The sequence below is a fragment of the Lissotriton vulgaris genome, chromosome 3_2 (genome assembly GCF_964263255.1).
Source record: "Lissotriton vulgaris chromosome 3_2, aLisVul1.2, whole genome shotgun sequence".
NCBI classification, from domain to species: domain Eukaryota; kingdom Metazoa; phylum Chordata; class Amphibia; order Caudata; family Salamandridae; genus Lissotriton; species Lissotriton vulgaris.
In genome coordinates, this window is record NC_141690.1 from 228,997,197 (window position 1) to 229,016,162 (window position 18,966).

The following is an 18,966-nucleotide window of genomic DNA, read 5'->3' on the forward strand; positions in this document are numbered from 1 at the left end:
GTTCTAGCATGATTAATTGCCAATTCGGCTGCCATGCTGCCAAAAGAATGCAGAAAGCCAGGCGACTGTCCAGGAGGGCGATAGAAAAGAGCAAAAGTGAGGGGAAGGGTGTCCGACTCAAATTTAAAAATCACATAATCCACCGACTGGATGGGGTACATAGTGAGAGAGATAACCTTATAGGCTTGAGAAATCTATGGCAGCAACACCCCCCCCCCCCCCCCCCCCCAGGTTTCCCCTGTGGCCGATTTGTCTGGAGAATATAATAGCCGTTAGGGACGGCAGTCAGGATATCAGGGGTGGACACAATGTACCTGTTAAAATGAATGATGTTGGTGTGTAGCCAAGTCATATGGATTAAGGATGAAGGTTTATTTAGCTTAGTTACAATCACAAGAACGCCCCACCAGGAGCAGCATCCTTGCTGCTCAGCCCATTCCATCAACTGACACTCATCCAAGCACAAACACATACGACATTCTAATGACCTCACATGCTGCCTGAGCAGCAGGGACCTGGAACACTGGGGAGGATGCATAATAACTAAGACAAGTTACAAGAGTACCCTTTAGGGTTCTTTCACTATTGTAGTGAAAGCCATTCATCCGACCACATTGTTGCTCTGCAAATGCACCTGACAGTCTGGGCTCTTGTGTTCTTGGAAGTGCTCTCATAGACAATGATTTGCACTTAACTGCCTAACTAGTGCATCTAATCAAGTTCTCTACTTATGCTTTTTTATTGGGGTTGCAGTACAGCTAAACATCCCCCAAGAACCTGTGTCTCACCATTTCAGAGCACGTACACTCTGGTGAGGAACCGCTGAGAAGATCCTTTTCACAAAGCATTTAATTTTACTCTTTCCATGCATGTTTTCTATTTACCAAGAACAAAGGAAAACTACCATGAGAATTAATTTGGTATGCGTAGTACCTCTCAGCTTTTAAGAATGTACGTGATTCCCTAACAACATCATCAGTGTAATCATTAGATTAGAAGACTGGATTTATCTGAGATAGAGACACCTATTCCAAGTTGGGGCAATGAGTACTATTCAGCTGTTTAATGTTTTGTTAGTCAAGCATGCATTCCTGTTTCCTGAGGCAAGCATGGATTCCCGAATCACACTGCATAACCCAGTGTTTACTAATTGTATAGCTCTCCAAACCCTGGCGGCACAGCACCCCGGATAATGTGCTGCATGTCTAAACACTTCCCTCTTAGTCTTTCTGTCTTCCTACGAAGCTCTCACCTTCATCTTCCTTCTCTCTCATCTTCCCCAATGCCTCTCTCCTTATCTGTTTATCTCCGTCCTCTCCTCTCTTGTACACACTCTCTTCTTTTTTCTATTTGTCCTGTCTTCTTCCTCTGCCTCTTATTCCTTTATCTCTCTCTCTCTGCCTCTCTCTAACGCTCTTGTTTATTTTCCCTGCTCTCTTTCTTGCCCTCGGTCTTCTCACTCTTTGTAGAAATTTCTCTCATTTTCCTAATATCTAAGTGCCCCCCTCTTAACTTCCTCTCTTTATTATCTTCCATCTTTCTATTTTTTATTTCTAACACAACCTAACCTTTTAGTTCTCAAGCATTGTCTTTTTTCTTTGACTAACAGCAGTTCACATTTTTGCTTCTCCGTCAGTTTTTACTTTCGCCCTGTCATTCCTTTGCTTTTCTCCCTGCTTTCCATGCATTTTCCTCTCATTTCCTGTATATTCATGTCTCTCCATTTTGCAATACTTCTGTCACCCTTTCTCTTATTCCTCTTTCTCTCCTCTGTTAATCTCTTTCCACTCTTCCTCTCACCATTTCCCCTCATCTTTTTCTTTTCCTTTTTGATGCTCTTTTTTCTCTCCTTCTCTAGACTTCTGCCTTCTCTCTGTCTCTATCTGATGATCACTTAGACACTCATCCTCTATTTATTTTAATCTCTCTTGTGGTCACTCTCATTCTGGCACACACTATCTGTCTCATCTCTCTCAGTTTCACTCATTCTCTCTCTCTCTTCCTCTATCTCCAGCAAGCACATACACACACACACACACACACACACACAATTTCTTGCTCTTTCTCTCTCTCTTAGTACTCTTTCTCTGCCACCCTCTGTCCTTCCTGGCGGTATAATTATTTCTATTCTTTTGCTCTCCTCTTATACTAATGCAGTCTGTCTATCTCACATTTATTTCTTCTCCCTTACACACCCCCTGTTACCTTAGTGCTTTATTCTCTCTCTCTGGTCTCAATACTTGTATATATATATCATATATATCATATATATCAAATTATACTGATGTCAGACTCTGTCTGCACAATATCTAATGTGCCCCATTGTCATAAGTGCAGTCTGCCCGTGGAATGTGGCATCTGTTGAATCTGCCCTATTTTTCCTTAGCTCTGGAATCCATTGTGGTGACTTAGAAGTTGTTACAGCTGCAGATTGCTCTGCTAAGCACTCTGCCCCAACCCTGCAAGCTTTTCGAAGACTTCTTACACAAGCACATTTATGAGGCTTTGAGCAAACTTTTTATTTTAAAATGTTTTGTTCTCAAGTACCATTTAGCCATCTTGCAAATGTAAATACAAGTTTTCAAATAATATGCCAAAATGAACTCACTGCATAACAATTTATACATGCACACAAATGCACAGATCATTAGCCATATCTACATATCAATATTCAATTTCTTAGAAAACACTTAGAGCTTAAATTGTTGACTGTGGAACCAGTAGATTTAGGCTTTAATCCTGACTCTCTTACTTGACTACATTGTGTAATCTTATGCAAATCCAGTAATCTTCATTAATCTGAATCCACTCGTCTGGGTACCTTGTGCCATACTTTGATATTTAGTGTGACATAAAACACCACACAATTCCTCACTACACAACTCACCACCACACAATTCAACACCACACAACATAATTTCACTCTACATAATACCACTTAACTCAACATGATTCAACTCCACATAATTACACTCTACTCACTAACAGATAAACACACCCCAGATAAAACCACTTTATGCCACATACCAACATTCCACATAAATACACTCCACACCATGCCACATAAATCCATTTAGCATAATTTCACTCAATGCAACACAGTTCCATGCCACACAATTCAACTCCACACAGTTCCGTTACACAACACATATTTTGACAACAAACCACATCATTCAAAACAATTACACATTTACACAACACACCTAATACATACAATCCACACCACCGAATTCCACATCATGTCACAAAATTCAAATCCAAACCACATAATTCTACTCCAATCTACAACACATGGGTAAAAGACATTATCATTTACAACGCCTATCTCATATGGTTTCTTTAGGTCTTCACGCACAGGTTTTTCCCATGCCTTTTCAAGGTTTCCATCCTTCAATTCCACACTCTCCTCTTCTTCTTGGGGTGTCTTCTACATAAACAGGTGCTCCATCTTTATATGTCTCTCCACTGCTATCTCCTTCTTTCTCACACATTCTTTCAACTCCTCAGTCTGGATTTTATGCAGTACTTTGTGCGCAAACTACCAATCCCTCTCTGTCTTCCTGTATATCTATTCTGTGAATCTCTCACGACTATCTGTCCACCACGCCACATAATTCCACTCCACAAATCCACTCCACATCACAGAATTCCACCCCACATAATTCCACATATAAGAAATCCAATCCAACCCATTTAATTCCACTTCACATCACATACATCCACTCCACTCCAAATCAAAACACATGGGTAAAAGACATTGTCATTGAGAACGCCAATTGCTCTAACTCTCGAGAATGAGAAACCTATTGGCATTTCCAGTGCTTGTTTTTCTAGCACACAACAAAATTGAAATGTCTGTAAATTAATTGTGAAGATACTTCAGAATATATGAGAATTAGGACAGCATAAATTGAGCACATGGTTTTTTTCAACTCTGAAGTGTGGTGTAAGCAAATATTTTAATACAATCAAACCAAATTAATACACTAGGTTTTGACAATTCCACACATTACCGTTTGTGCACTGTATACTTCCATCAGTTAAACTGTATGTCTGTGCAAATGTAATGGCCATTTCAATTGAAAATGTGTGGGATGTAATGGCAGTACACTACCACACCATACATACTCCAATTTACCCTACTTCACTCTACTCTACATCACTCCACGCCACTGCACTCTACTCTGCACCACTCCACACTACATCACAGCATGCCATTTTACACTTGATCACTGCTCTCATCACTGCACCACTCCACTCTACGCCATTCCACTCTGTGCCAATGCACTCTACCCCACACTTCTCTACTATTCACCACTGCAGTCTTCGTCACTTCACCTTACACCACTCTGCGCAAATCCACTCTGCGCCACTCTACTCTGTAGCACAGCACTCTGTGCCACTGCACTCTTCTGTGTACCACTCCACTATATGCAAGTCCACTCTATGCCAATCCTTTCTATTCCACTCTACTCTGAACCTCTGCAATCTATGCCACTCTACGCTACACCACTGTACTGCACCACTCCACTCAACTCTGAACCAATCAACTCTATGCTACTGCACTCTGTGCTACAGCACTCTACACCATGGCACTCTGCGCCATGGCACTCTACTCTGCACCACTCTACTCTATGCTACTATACTCTACTCTGCAACACTCTATTCAACTGCAATCTAAGCCAATTGCACTCTATGCTTTTGTACTTTATGCCACTGAACTTCACACCAATGCACTCTACCCCACTCTACTATATACCACTGCACTCTATGACAGTCTTCTCTGCAACACTGCATGCACTCTCTGCCTCTACACTTTATGCCAATGCACTCTACTCTGCCCCACTCTACTCTCCACCAATGCACTCAAACCTGCATCACTCCACTGTACATCACTGCACACTAACTTGTACCACTCTACTCTGCAACACTCCTTTCTATGCTACTTCACTCTACTCTGCACCACTCTACTATATGCCACTCTACTACACTCTAAGCCACTCTACTCCACTGCCCTCTAAAATACTGCACTCTATGACTATCTATTTTATGCCACTACACTCAATGCCACTCTATTCTACTCTGGGCCACTCCACTCTATGCCACTCTATTGTACGCCACTCCATTCTCACCAGTGCAATCTACCGGCACCATCCACTCAACTCCACTCTACACCACTCTATTCTACACTCTATGGCCTCTGCTCTCTACACCAATGCACTCTACACCACTGTACTCAAAACCAATGTATTCTATACCACTGCACTGAACACCAGTCTACTCTGCACCACTGCACTGTACACCACTATACTCTACAACACAGTATGCCACTGCACTCTACACCAATGCACTCTACGCCAAAGATCACTGCTTTCGTGCAATAAAGGAGCTACATGTAGATGTAGTAATATATATTCACATGTATATTTGCAAATGACACTAGCACGAAGTAGAATACTTAATATGTTGTTTTTTTCGCATTTTTCATGTGCATTGTCTACTAAAAACCCAAATGCATGCATCTGAATAAATTCACGTTTTTTCTGTTTACCGTATTGTTTGTCTCAAGGAATTTGGTAAAGAAATAAAATGTTGGACACACATCTGTAAATTGATAAATATGTCCCAGTAGAACGAAATACTGGAAAGGATTGCTCCAGTGCTAAGCAGGTAGGCATTTATTGGACATTTACCTGTGGTCGGGGCAGTGGGACAAGGGCAGTTGTCTGAAGTCCTCCCATCAGCAGTGTGATTGGAAATGCTTCTAGGAGCTGACGTGGTGACTGCAAGTAGAGAAAAGGAAAACACGTGACTAAACTAATATCTACTGCTCTAACTTCTCCAAACAGTGCTACTCTTGCCATTCCACAAGGAATAATATTAACCTAATTTTATGTAATCCCGCAGACGCCATTTTGTATTTTTATAATTCTCTAAATAGCATCTCTTATCATTAGCAGGAGTAATCATGACACAATTGAATACTTAATCATTGATTGGCATATCAATTATAATGTTAGCAATATTATAACTCTAACTACTACTAAAAAGTAATAATACTAATACTAGTAATAAAAGCACAATTATATTCAAAGTTTATTGTAGTCCAGTTTGATGTACGGTATCATTCAAAACATATTAAGCAACAACTTGGCTATCAGTGCGGCTCGACCATTTGGTTCTTGTGGCACCACCCTAAATCTGTCCCTCTTCAACCCAATGGTCTGACAGTGTGGAGCAAACAGCAGCAGACCCTCGGACTGACGGGGGAAATAAAAGATGTGCATATTAGATGGACCCGCAGGCTACCTCCCCATCAGGCATGGAGTTTGTATGGCTCTGATGCTGCTACAAAATACTCTGTGGGACCTAAATTCATGGGGCAGATTTACGAGCCGCTTGTGCAACTTATGCGCCGACGTTGTGATGTGTTTTATCTAGGAACCTGATCAATATTGTGACCTCATGCCCCTATACGGCTATAATCAATACATATCCCTATAATGGCATAATAATCAGAGCCATATTTCAGTAACTCGCCTCTGCAGTGAATGACACAGCAGAAGCCACTTCCTTAGATTCCTAGAGAGCACACCGAGTTCTTTCGACATACCAAACCCCCAGCAACCTGGGAAAGCCCCGCTTGCTTTGTTTTGATTAGTAATAGAACTCCTGCGAGCACTGTAAGAACGACCAGTTCTTAGTGACATCTTTATTGACGTCTTATGCCCAAAAACTTACGTCAAACTCGGCACCTTTCAGGTATAAATATACCAACGTTGCCTTAAGCAAACACACAGTGGTGGTGAATACTGGAGCAGAACAGCTGTCCCCTTGCAGAAAGCCCAGCAGACGCGAGAAGCCCACGGACGCTGCCCCTCCTCTTTGACGCACAAGAGAAAGACGCTGTCTTTTCTCCTGCAGAGAAAATCCAGCTCCGGCGTTTCTAGCCTACCCTTTGCTGGTGACTGGGATATCGGGTCCTGAGAGGGAGATACCAGACCTCCTACATACTATTCCAGAGGTACGGTGCTGACTAAACCCTTAGAGAGAATTCTTGAATCAAACTCTTGGCAACCCAACTTAACTTAAACTGCTACTTACTTACTCCCTCCCACGTATTAGGCTTAGGTCAGGTACACCGGGGTAGGCGTAGTTAGAAGCACCAGTTGAGGTCGTTAGCCAATGTATATATGAATGTATATATTTTATTCATTTTAACTATCTTATGGCTAAGAAACCATATCAATGCTTTTACAGTATTATTTCGTAATACTCCTTTTACTGTACCCCCTTTTCATTATAACAAGTCTTGCAATTGTGGCAATTCATTTCTCTTGCATGAGAAAGAAGACTGCTCAATAAATAATATCTTTTATTGAAAACGCCCGTCTCTCTATTCTCTGCACCCTGGTGAAACTAAGAACGCACGTCTGACTGAGTGAAATAGCTGTCTATTGTTTCACACGACTCTAGAGATTGACTCTTATTCTGGGGAGCAAAGTTGTCATGTTTATGCGGTTGTCGGAAGCTGAATCCCTTCTTGTCTGAGCCAGGGAAGCTGATCACTTCCTATTCAGTCAAGAAAGTTTCCAGTGACCTCTGAGCTAGCTGGCGCAAACCTAAATTAAGTCTTACATAGTCAGTAGGGACCTAGAACACCACAGTCCTACGTCTACACTGCTGTTTATGTTATTCCAATGCGCAGGGCCTATAGGGAAAATAGGAACTACACTACATGGCGCCCAACGTTTGGTAAGGCGATAAAACTAACGCAAGACGTTAGAGTAACTCAGTCGTGCTTTTTCACACAGACCCTTTCTCCCGTAAATACTCCAATAGACGTCTGGAGTGGGTGAAAGGTTAAAATCCGCCGGAACTTAGTAAGAAGAGATTCCTATGTAGAGTTTCTGGTTTAGTCAACGTTGAAGGATACAGTGTTCCAAAATATTGTGCACCTAATCTTTGTTTCCTTGAAAACTGCTCTGCAAACCTTCATTAATAAAATGTCAGAACATGGCGAAAACAAAGAAACCAATGAAACCGCTGTAGATGCGAATCATCGGGGTTTTGATGTTACAGGGATTAATGAACCGGGTGCAATTATCATCCCGGCAAACATAAGAAAAACTATAACTTTAAAACTTATAGAAAACGGACTGACAGCACGAGGTGGTACAGTAATTTTCGTGATAGAGGCACACGAATATCGGCAGACAGAGGTATTCTATTCTTGGATAAATTTTCCAGCGGCAAACGCTACAACACACGAGTTCCACTATTACAAAATAGAGGAACCACCGGAAGAGTACGCTCCTTTCGAGGAGATTGAAATCCCATTAAAATATCAAGAGCACCTGCTCTGTTTTAAAGGCGCCCTAAAACATAATGATCACATCACCAGGCTCGGTCCACTAGGTAGACCAGGAGCAACGTGGCCGGTTCTAGCCAGCTACACACCACATCCAGACATTGAAAAAATGTCAAGAGAAGAACTTTTAGCACAGCTAAAATTATTAATTAAAATACACGGACAGTTAGTCCAATATGTAATGCGGACTGCAACAGTCCAAACAGCTGTTAATATTCCACAGCTAACCCCTCATCAGGGGAACACAAATAAAATCACACCACAGAACATACAATCATGTCTTGGAAAAACAAATTCCTTTCTGGTTAGCACAGAAAATTACTCAAATAGAGGCAGTATTCCCGAATACTACCCCTATTGAGAAACACAGAATTCTGACTATCTGCCTTCCAATGGGGGTTGCACCACATGTGGAGGATTGTGACACTTGGGGTACAGTCTTTGCTTCCATTTACACAAAAACACATGGTGTTCCGTCTATGGCGGTAATACCAGATGTGCTAAAACAAATTCAGAATGGTCCAGAACCTGCTTTAACTCTTGCTATGAAATTACTGAAAGACTTCAAGCAGGTCTCGGCTATATTACTAGCCAACATAAAGGGAGAAGCAGCATCTGTGGCGATCCGCCAGAAATTGAAAGAAACGATATATCAGAACAACCAATTGAACTTGCCAGAATCATAGAAAAATGCTATGAAGAATTAGGTAGAGATAGTTTGGGTGGGAAACCAGTAAAACCCCAACTACTTGAAAATCCTGAAAAATTATTTATTAAAAATAATCTAAACACTCCTAAAAAGAGCTGGGATGGAAATAAACAATCCACTCCCAAAGAAAAAGTTTTCCAGTCCAGAGGAAGGTCTCCTCGGCGGAGAGAAAGAACTCCGAATGGAGAACACCAGTCTCCCCAGAGGGAGCCCTCTGAGAAAAGATATAACCTTAGAAATAGGGATAACTTGAAAAAAACTGATAGATATCAAAGTATTGATACACGTCCCTCTCGATCTTTTTCGCAGAAATCGGAAAGAAGAGGACGGTCAGATCCAAGGGAAGAGCACACCAAGTCCAAAGACAAGGAACCTGCTCAAAGTAAAAAATTACAATTTCCAAGAAAGAAGGTAGCCAGTATTAGAGTAATCGAACATGCCGAGAATACTGAGGACACAGCTGAAAAACGGAGAGTGGGCACAGACAATGCTAGACAGTGCAGCAGAAATCAGCATAGCTCGCAAGATCCTGATGAGTCATCTGGAGACAGTGGACACGAATGAATACATTCAAGTAGAAACTGCAGATACCAGAGTTAGCGAACCTCATAAGATATACAAAATAACACTGCGCATAGAGGGAGATAAGACTAGGAAAATAAGGGGTCTATTTTGGGATAACCTCTCAAAAGGCTATGACATCCTGTTAGCCGAGAAAGATTGGCCCCCAGAGTTTGTCAGGGAGTGCCCTCATGGCGAAGAAATGATTATGCCTGCCTACTCAAATCACATTCCAATTCACACTAAATATATATATATGCAAGGGAATGGGCAGTAGCCCAGGCACCGGCATTATATAAGAATCATGTAGGATGGGATGAGGACTCTCCTCCTCATAAAATCCAGTTAAAATGTCAACCAACTGCACAAAGGCAGTACCCAATTAAGCAAGAAGCAAAAAAACTGGTCAGGGAGATTTTAGATCAACTTGAATACCAAGGGGTAATTGAAACATGCACCTCTCAAATGAACAATCCTTTGTTTCCTGTCTCCAAACCAGACGATTCGTATCGTCTAGTCTTGGACTACAGACACCTTAACTCATGTTGCAAAACATTTGCGGTACAAAATTCGCACAGTGCAGCACTAATGAATAACATAGTTCGCAAAAAATACAAAACAACATTAGACATATCTAATGGGTTCTTTTGTCAAAATATTGCACCAGAAAGGAGGTACTTGACCGCTTTTTCAATAATGGGGTCACAGAAAATTTCTGTAGGCTCCCACAAGGATTCAAGAACAGCCCAGGACTATTCTCAGCCAGAGTAACAGAGTTACTACAAATGTATGATGATGAGGCATTATCTTATGTCGATGACATCTATCTCACAGACGACGACTTGGATACTCACTTGAAAAGAGTGAAAACCATAATACTTGGGTTCGCAGCAGAGGGTTACAAATTCAACTTTAAAAAGTCACGAATTGCCCATCTAACAGTCCTATTTTTAGGATACGAATTATCAAGTGAAGGAAAAAGCCTAGCGGACAACTTCTTAGAGAAGTGTGCTGTACTCCAAGCACCAAAAACGCTGAAGAACTTACAATCGATTCTAGGCTTCCTGAATTTCGGAAGAACTTACATTCTAAATTATGCAGAGAGGATTAAACCTCTTTATGAATTAATAAAACCTGATTTTAAACCAATCAACTGGACTCAAAAACACACAGAAATTTTGAGATCACTACGAACAGACATGTTAGCTAAAACAAAATTAGAAACACGTGACAATACACGCAACCTTGTAATCCGGGTCATCCCAGGAAGATGCGGATTCACGTACCTGACCTCTAATGAGGGAGAAACGGTACCAATAGCTTACAAATCACATTTGTACACACAAGCAGAAAAAACATTCAGTCTCACAGAAAATACTGTAAAGGTAGTTCAAACTGCTATAGCAAGAGAACGAGCCCTAGCCCAAGGCAAAAGAATAACTGTTTTCACCGCAGAATCAGCCTTCGAGGCACTAATCAGCCCAGTAAATCTAAAAACAGTGGCACTAGATCGGAAATGGATGCAGTGGGAAAATTCTCTTGCTGCAGAAGACGTGACATACTATTTTGTCCCGAACATGAAAAAACTAAATGATTTAAAATACGAAAAATAATATCCTCTGCCAATCGAAATTCTTTCTCTAGAACAGTACTCTTGTATAATCTATACAGACAGATTTGTACAGTATTACAATGTTGATGATAAATCCTACGATGCAGCCTGCGAGATTATTAAAGGTCGCTGGCTCAGCGGTAAATTCAGACCGAAAATAACAAAAACTGAATCACTGAGAAAATGTTCGGCTCAGCGAGCTGAAATCAGATCTTTAAAGATGGCGCTTGAAAATGCCGAACGTGAATTCCCAACACTAATAGTGTGCGATTCGCATTTTTGCGTCAATTCTTACAATAATGATTTGCAGAACTGGGTTCAAAATTATTACAAAGATGACACAGGCGCCACAATCAAGCATAAAATGCTTTGGAAACAAGTAGTTCTTTTACAGAAAGAACTACAAAAGACTCACGTGATACACACTCTGAGTCATCAACGTGATGGCGTTCATGTTGCAGGGAATTCATTGGCTAATACAGCCAGAGCGGATGCAACTAAACCGGCTTCTGTAGCCACAAAAAAGCGTTCAGAAAAATACATAGACGGGGAAACCATGCTGGCGGTAAAAACGTCTTCAAAAGACAACTGTGCAGCACTACCTGTGAACTATCCACTCAATTATACTAGCGTAATAGATGCAAACTCCGTTACTTTTGCTCGAATCCCTGGAGTGGGGGATAGGGTAATTCCAAACACAAACCGGAGAATCTTTTTAATAGCAGACGCACACATGGGATTGGGTCCGAGGCACAGAGGAATCTCTGATAGAATTACAATCAGAATACTGGTGGCCGGGGATGAGCCTGCAACATTATAAATTTGCGAAGAGCTGTCCAGACTGCAACAGAGACCGCAGTAACGAGTCAACCGGAGTAATGCCATGGCCAAGAAATCCAGCATCCTATTAATTCCTTTTTAGACTATAATCACTTAAAAATGTGGCCCCAGCGCTCGGCTGACGCCAGAACTGTTATAAAAGATTTGCGAGTCTTTATCGGCACATACGCAATTGCCATGCTTCATTCTGACCAGGGTCCTGCTTTTAGCTCCCGAGCTTATAAGGAGGCCATGACCAGCATGGGCATTGGATTGCGGTTCTCTTGTCCCTTCCATCTTGAGGGAAACGGGGTAGTGGAAAGAAAAAACCGAGACATAAAGAAATCTATAACGGCAAAGGTATTAGGTTCGGGTGATGGGTGGGTCCAGCATTTAACAAGTGTCCAATGTAGTCTTAACAACTTGCCAAGAAATTCTCTAAAAGGTTTCAGCCCGTACGAACTATTGTTCGGAACTAGAATGTATGTTCAGGACTTAGATAGTCATGCTTCAGTGGTAGTAGATAAGAAAAAAGACTTTGACATCAAAGATCGTTTGGCTGTTTTACAGTACTTAAATGAAACAAGAAAAGCCCTGAGCAACATAAAGTTAAAGCAACAGCCAACAACCACTGAAGACACACCACCTGTCCCAGCAAGACCTGTCTGGATTACAAAGATTGGGGATCTGGTCAGAGAGAAAATAGCGGTGAAGAAGGAATTTGGGCCTTCTTATAGAAAAGCAGTACCTGTCTTAGCAATCATCGGAACAAGACCAGTCGTACTACCGCCCCTTGCTGGTAAAAAGGAGAACAGAGTTGTATCCATCGACCTGGTAAAACCACAATCATGTGGCCTATAATAAATAGTAGGCCCAGTGGACTCCCAAGAAGTAACAGAATACCCAAATTTGCTAGTATCCAAGAGGTTCAAACTGAAAGACTAATCACATTTGATAAACCTACAGTGAATAAAAAAGGACTATGCAGAAATGCCATGGAACTTGTGCCTCTTGAAACCCAAATTGAAACAGTTCGTCATGAAACACCAGTCTACAATGATGTAGCATCAGAATGTGCTAATGAAAGCCAAATGGAGAAAACAATTCCAACTATCGACAGAACTGCATCTGGCTAATTCATCAATTTCGATAATTTCTCTGAAGATCAAAGCGACCCTGAAGTGACGCCAGAAACAAAGACTTTTAAAGAAAAAGCAACAGAACTCTTTCATCAACTCAAAGAAACCTATCTTATTTCTCCATGATTGGAATTTTGGATTGGGCTAGGTGTATTTTTCCTCCTGCTTTGGCTCATCATGGTACTTTACTTGGGAAAATTCATTGAGGGAAAATACAGTACAATGGACACAGCAAGTCAGAACATCAACTTAGTTCTGAAGCTTCACAAATCATCTCACATCGAGAAAAGAGAACTATCATCAGTAAATGTCACAGCCATTCCAATACCCGGCGGGGTAGTTTGGGACAAGACAGACTACGAAATATATGGCCCGGTCGAACTCTTGAAATATCCTCATCAATTTAAGGTTTCATTAAGTGACTTCGTAAAAACCAAGTACATTCTCTGATGATTGGGACTTTGAAAGTATAAATAATATGATGTCGGATTTAGTTTTGTCAGCAAAATTTACAGAACATGATTATTTGCATGGTTCATCGAATTATGAACAGATGTACTGTTTTACTCATTATGTAGACCACTATTTACATAAATCTGCTCAACCTAGAAATGTTTTTAAATATAACCAATGGGAACATTTTGCTACTCCACGTAAAAGCAGTTCAAAAACATTCTATGAGAAATTCCAATACTTCTCAGGGTTTAAGTGATGCAGAAACATTTTATTATAAACTGTTAGATAAAACAGGGACGAAAACCATGCTGACAAATACTAAATTCATATATTCAGAAGCATTTTATGAAAAAATGATTACATTTGGTTTTGATTTCTGGAAGAATAACATTGAAACAAAAACCATCTGGGGTACAAATGATTGGCAGGTACAAGGCCTAGAAGCATTCGAGCCTGCATGATCCCAGAACAAAAAATGTTCTTGAATGACACAATTCAACAAACGACCTGTCTTGGCCTAGCCAAGATTAAAGACCTTAACAAACCATCTATTCCAAAGCCAATACCTGATAATGCAACAACAGATATTGAGGTAGACGTATCCCAAATTTTAAATGAAAACAGAACACATCCTGATTGGAAAAAGTGGTTAATCTGGCCTACAGACACGAATAACTGTCAAGACAGATTCCTGAACAAAATACAGGGGCTAAAAATGACGAGACCAGACCCTAGATACTCCCAGAGACAACATCCAGGGATAGTAACAACATACAGTGTAGGGAAATTATGCCTTGAATAGCTACAAACATCCACACTGGCACAAATTAAGCAACACTTATCTTTACTTAAAGATGGTGCTGACGTGCGAGATTTCATAATGGGACCACGCAAGCAGCGTCAAAAACGTTTCATAGTGGCCAGTATATATGCTGCTTACAACGAGGCATGGAAAGTGACTCAAATTGAAACAGCAGAGAAAATACGAGAAATTGATCGTATTAATTTGGAAAAATCACTTTCTGTTGTGGACAATGGGTTAATGACTCTGTCCTCCAGAATATATTTACTGGACAGTATTGTATCATCTGCTATTGATATAATAGACCAGGACTTGCTAATGTTACAACATGGCCAGTCCCAATTACGTTCTATTGTACAACTAGGCTGGACGTTGCAAAACCTCAGTTGGGGCTATGTGCCATGGCGTTTAATCAACACAACGTCATTGTTTTCTATCTTTAACCTTACTGATAAACAAATCAGTTTGGCACAAAAAGGAGCAGACTATACAATCCTGAGCATCGAAAAACTTGAGAGATTACCATTGACAATGTCAGAAAGACCTGTCATTGAATGGATAATACACCGGATTATCACAATTCCGATAACAACTTTCCAGTTTAAAAATTGCCTTGAGTATATACCGGCAGGCCAGTATGAAAGGTTGGGTAAAGGATACATTAAGTCATCATGGAAATTACCTTATACACATACATGTTATAGTGACAACAACAAAAATGTATTTCTTAGTGGTAATGAATGTAAACAATCACTAAGCGGTATACTTTTGTGCCAAGGTATTAACTTGCATGGGGCCTGTGAGGGTACTTTAAATAACATTTCATGCCACCAGCACGGCACACCTGCAGCACAAATAGAGCCATTCTTTAGACAACTTTCTAACGGTAGTTACGTTCTAATAACGGATCACAGCTGTTGTGGCTTGGTGCCAGGGAAAGAATATTTCTTAAGCGTCAGCTCCATGGTCACTTGCTGTATGCAAGCATTGTATCCAAATGGCCCTGGAGACTCAGTGGCTCCGATTTGGCCTCCTTTGAATATCTCTTCTATACAAATTGATACTTTAAGCAGAATGAAGTCTGTGCTTTTGCAGACAACAGTGCCCATCACGTCATCAAAAGAGACGTATGATCTCCATAACTAAAGTCCTTGGACTAGCCCGGCAAAGAGATCTGAATATGACCTGGTTTCTTTCATTCAGACCTATATGGCAGACCTGCATCTTACCTGTGCTTCGATGTATGCTATGCGGAGAGGAATGCGTGTTAGTCACCTGTCTTGCACTACAGTCAGCAGTACCAATGGATGTCAATACTTTGCTAAGTCCAGTAACGGCTCACGCATCGTGTTGTCCCCAGCGGTTACCAATCCTGATGACGGCATTCGTTGAGACTCCTGCGCTACGACTAGGTGGTGGCAGTGAAGCAAGACATGAAAGCAACATCACCCAGGTACGACCTTCTGTGAGCATTGCTGATCCTGAAATCAATGATAGCAATCATTCTCACAACTGCCAAGTTACAGCATTATCGAACTTGGTCGAACTGTCACCTGAATATGTAGACCAATTCTTTGCGAGCCTGTCTGAAATGATGTTCTCCCCTGAACAGAAACAATAACTTTTTGGAAAACAATCCGGCACACAGCGTTCCCATGAACTCTGAATTCGGCCTTCAGCTTTGATAAACAAAAGCTACTGAAAAACGTTTGGAACTATTTTTGCTCCGCTCATCATGAAATTATTTTTTCCAAAAATCCAAAATATTTACCTTTTTCTGGCACAAGTACTTTGCTTAAAGTAGAACTATTCATAAAGAACAGAGCTTCTATTTTTAGTAGATCTAGAGACAAAATTTTACCTCAGCCTCCAGCACATTTTCAGCAACTGCATTTATGTGTGATGAAATAGTCTCGCCCTTCTTTTCTGTATTAAGAGACATTTCATGTGTAATGTTTCGCAAAATCGTTCAACTGAATATATATGCAAAATTTTTTTGAATGATTACTCTGCTTAATACGTACAGTACCTATTATCATTTTCATGTATTTCATATACACCATTTCAAATGCAAAAATGTATTTTGGGGTGGGTAGGAATACACGTGCATCTTATTGCTTAAGTTTTTAGTAATTGATGGACATAAATTCATGGAGTGGGTGATGTGTTTTATCTAGGAACCCGATCAATATTGTGACCTCATGCCCCTATACGGCTATAATCAATACATATCCCTATAATGGCATAATAATCAGAGCCATATTTCAGTAACTCGCCTCTGCAGTGAATGACACAGCAGAAGCCACTTCCTTAGATTCCTAGAGAGCACACCGAGTTCTTTCGACATACAAAACCCCCAGCAACCTGGGAAAGCCCAGCTTGCTTTGTTTTCATTAGTAATAGAACTCCTGCGAGCACTGTAAGAACGACCAGTTCTTAGTGACATCTTTATTGACGTCTTATGTCCAAAAACTTACGTCAAACTCGGCACCTTTCAGGTATAAATATACCAACGTTGCCTTAAGCAAACACACGGTGGTGGTGAATACTGGAGCAGAACAGCTGTCCCCTTGCAGAAAGCCCAGCAGACGCGAGAAGCCCACGGACGCTGCCCCTCCTCTTTGACGCGCTGAGAAAGATGCTGTTTTTTCTTCTGCAGAGAAAATCCAGCTCCGGCGTTTCCAGCCTACCCTTGCGGGTGACTGGGATATCGGGTCCTGAGAGGGAGATACCAGACCTCCTACATTCTATTCCAGAGGTACGGTGCTGACTAAACCCTTAGAGAGAATTCTTGATTCAAACTCTTGGCAAAACCAACTTAACTTAAACTGCTACTTACTTACTCCCTCCCACGTATTAGGCTTAGGTCAGGTACACCGGGGTAGGCGTAGCTAGAAGCACCAGTTGAGGTCGTTAGCCAATGTATATATGAATGTATATATTTTATTCATTTTAACTATCTTATGGCTAAGAAACCATATCAATGCTTTTACAGTATTATTTCGTAATACTCCTTTTACTGTACGCACTTTTCATTATAACAAGTCTTGCAATTGTGGCAATTCATTTCTCTTGCATGAGAAAGAAGACTGCTCAATAAATAATATCTTTTATTGAAAACGCCCATCTCTCTATTCTCTGCACCCTGGTGAAACTAAGAACGCACGTCTGACTGAGTGAAATAGCTGTCTATTGTTTCACACGACTCTAGAGATTGACTCTTATTCTGGGGAGCAAAGTTGTCATGTTTATGCAGTTGTCGGAAGCTGAATCCCTTCTTGTCTGAGCCAGGGAAGCTGATCACTTCCTATTCAGTCAAGAAAGTTTCCAGTGACCTCTGAGCTAGCTGGCGTAAACCTAAATTAAGTCTAACATAGTCAGTAGAGACCTAGAAGACCACAGTCCTACGTCTACACTGCTGTTTATGTTATTCCAATGCGCAGGGCCTATAGGGAAAATAGGAACTACACTACAGTTGCATCACTTCTGTGACACAGCGGCGGCGTAAACCATGCGCCACGTTGTGCCCTATTTACCTACTTCATCTTAAAAACCCGTGAGTATGCGTTCCAAAGAACCAAAACACTTACATGTCACGTTTTGTCTAGTTAAATCCTGAACTCAGTGTGAAAGCTGTCAGGAGACATAAATGAACACATTCTGAATTAACACCAATTCTTGGCATCAACTTCTATCAGCGACTAACAGTGAAATATTCCAGAAACATAAGATCAGTTCAACAACACTAACCTGCTCTCGTTTGCTTAGGAGCGAATTTCCTCTCTTACTGAGGCATTCCGCCATATGAAAACGCCAGATATACTATTGCCCTCCATTTTAAATTCAAAACCCGCCGGTAGCGTTCATCATCCTGATCACGTGGTGCATGAAACTGAAAGAGTTACTCCGTGCCTAAACGTTCTAAACACAACCAAAAAGCCACATGATATACTCTTAGCTCTCTCAATCTGATAAGCCAACAAAATTACTATTTTAAAAGATTACAGGTGAGGAAAAAACGAGAAAAAAATACTTAGAACACTAAGACTCGAACTCCTGAAACAAAAAGTGTCCTAACCCGCGGCAATCGCGGCGTGCTATGTGTGTGGTGATGTGAGTGTAATGTGTAATGATGCAAGTAAGACATTTACTCCATTAGCATAACAATAAACAAAACAATAAAAAATAAAATAAATCGCAAGATCCACTCTCTGGCCAAGGAAAATGAAAAACATTCATAACTAACATGATAATTCCATGTGTTCATTGAGACCATTAGGATTCTGGGTTGACAGTTTTTGAATCCAAAAGTTCTCTCGTTGCAACAAGTGCTTGGTATTGTCTCTTCCTTCTTTTTTCTCCACTGTTTCAAGTATCATATATTTCAATTAAGAGATATTATGCTGTTCCTCCATAAAATGTGTTGCCACCGTGGATTTAGTGTTTTTCATGCGCATGTTGGATTTGTGTTCTGTAAGCCTTATTTTTATACGTCTT

General features: G+C 40.8%; 1 protein-coding gene across 1 annotated transcript in view; it reads right to left on the bottom strand.

Moving 5' to 3' along the window:
• The window catches only part of CD8A (CD8 subunit alpha), a 73,122-nt gene that overhangs the window by 27,630 nt on the left and 26,526 nt on the right, over positions 1-18,966 (bottom strand). Inside the window, exon 2 of the mRNA XM_086964466.1 lies at positions 5,694-5,783. Within this exon, the coding sequence (XP_086820592.1) occupies positions 5,694-5,783 (90 nt within the window). The remainder of the gene's footprint in view (positions 1-5,693; positions 5,784-18,966) is intronic.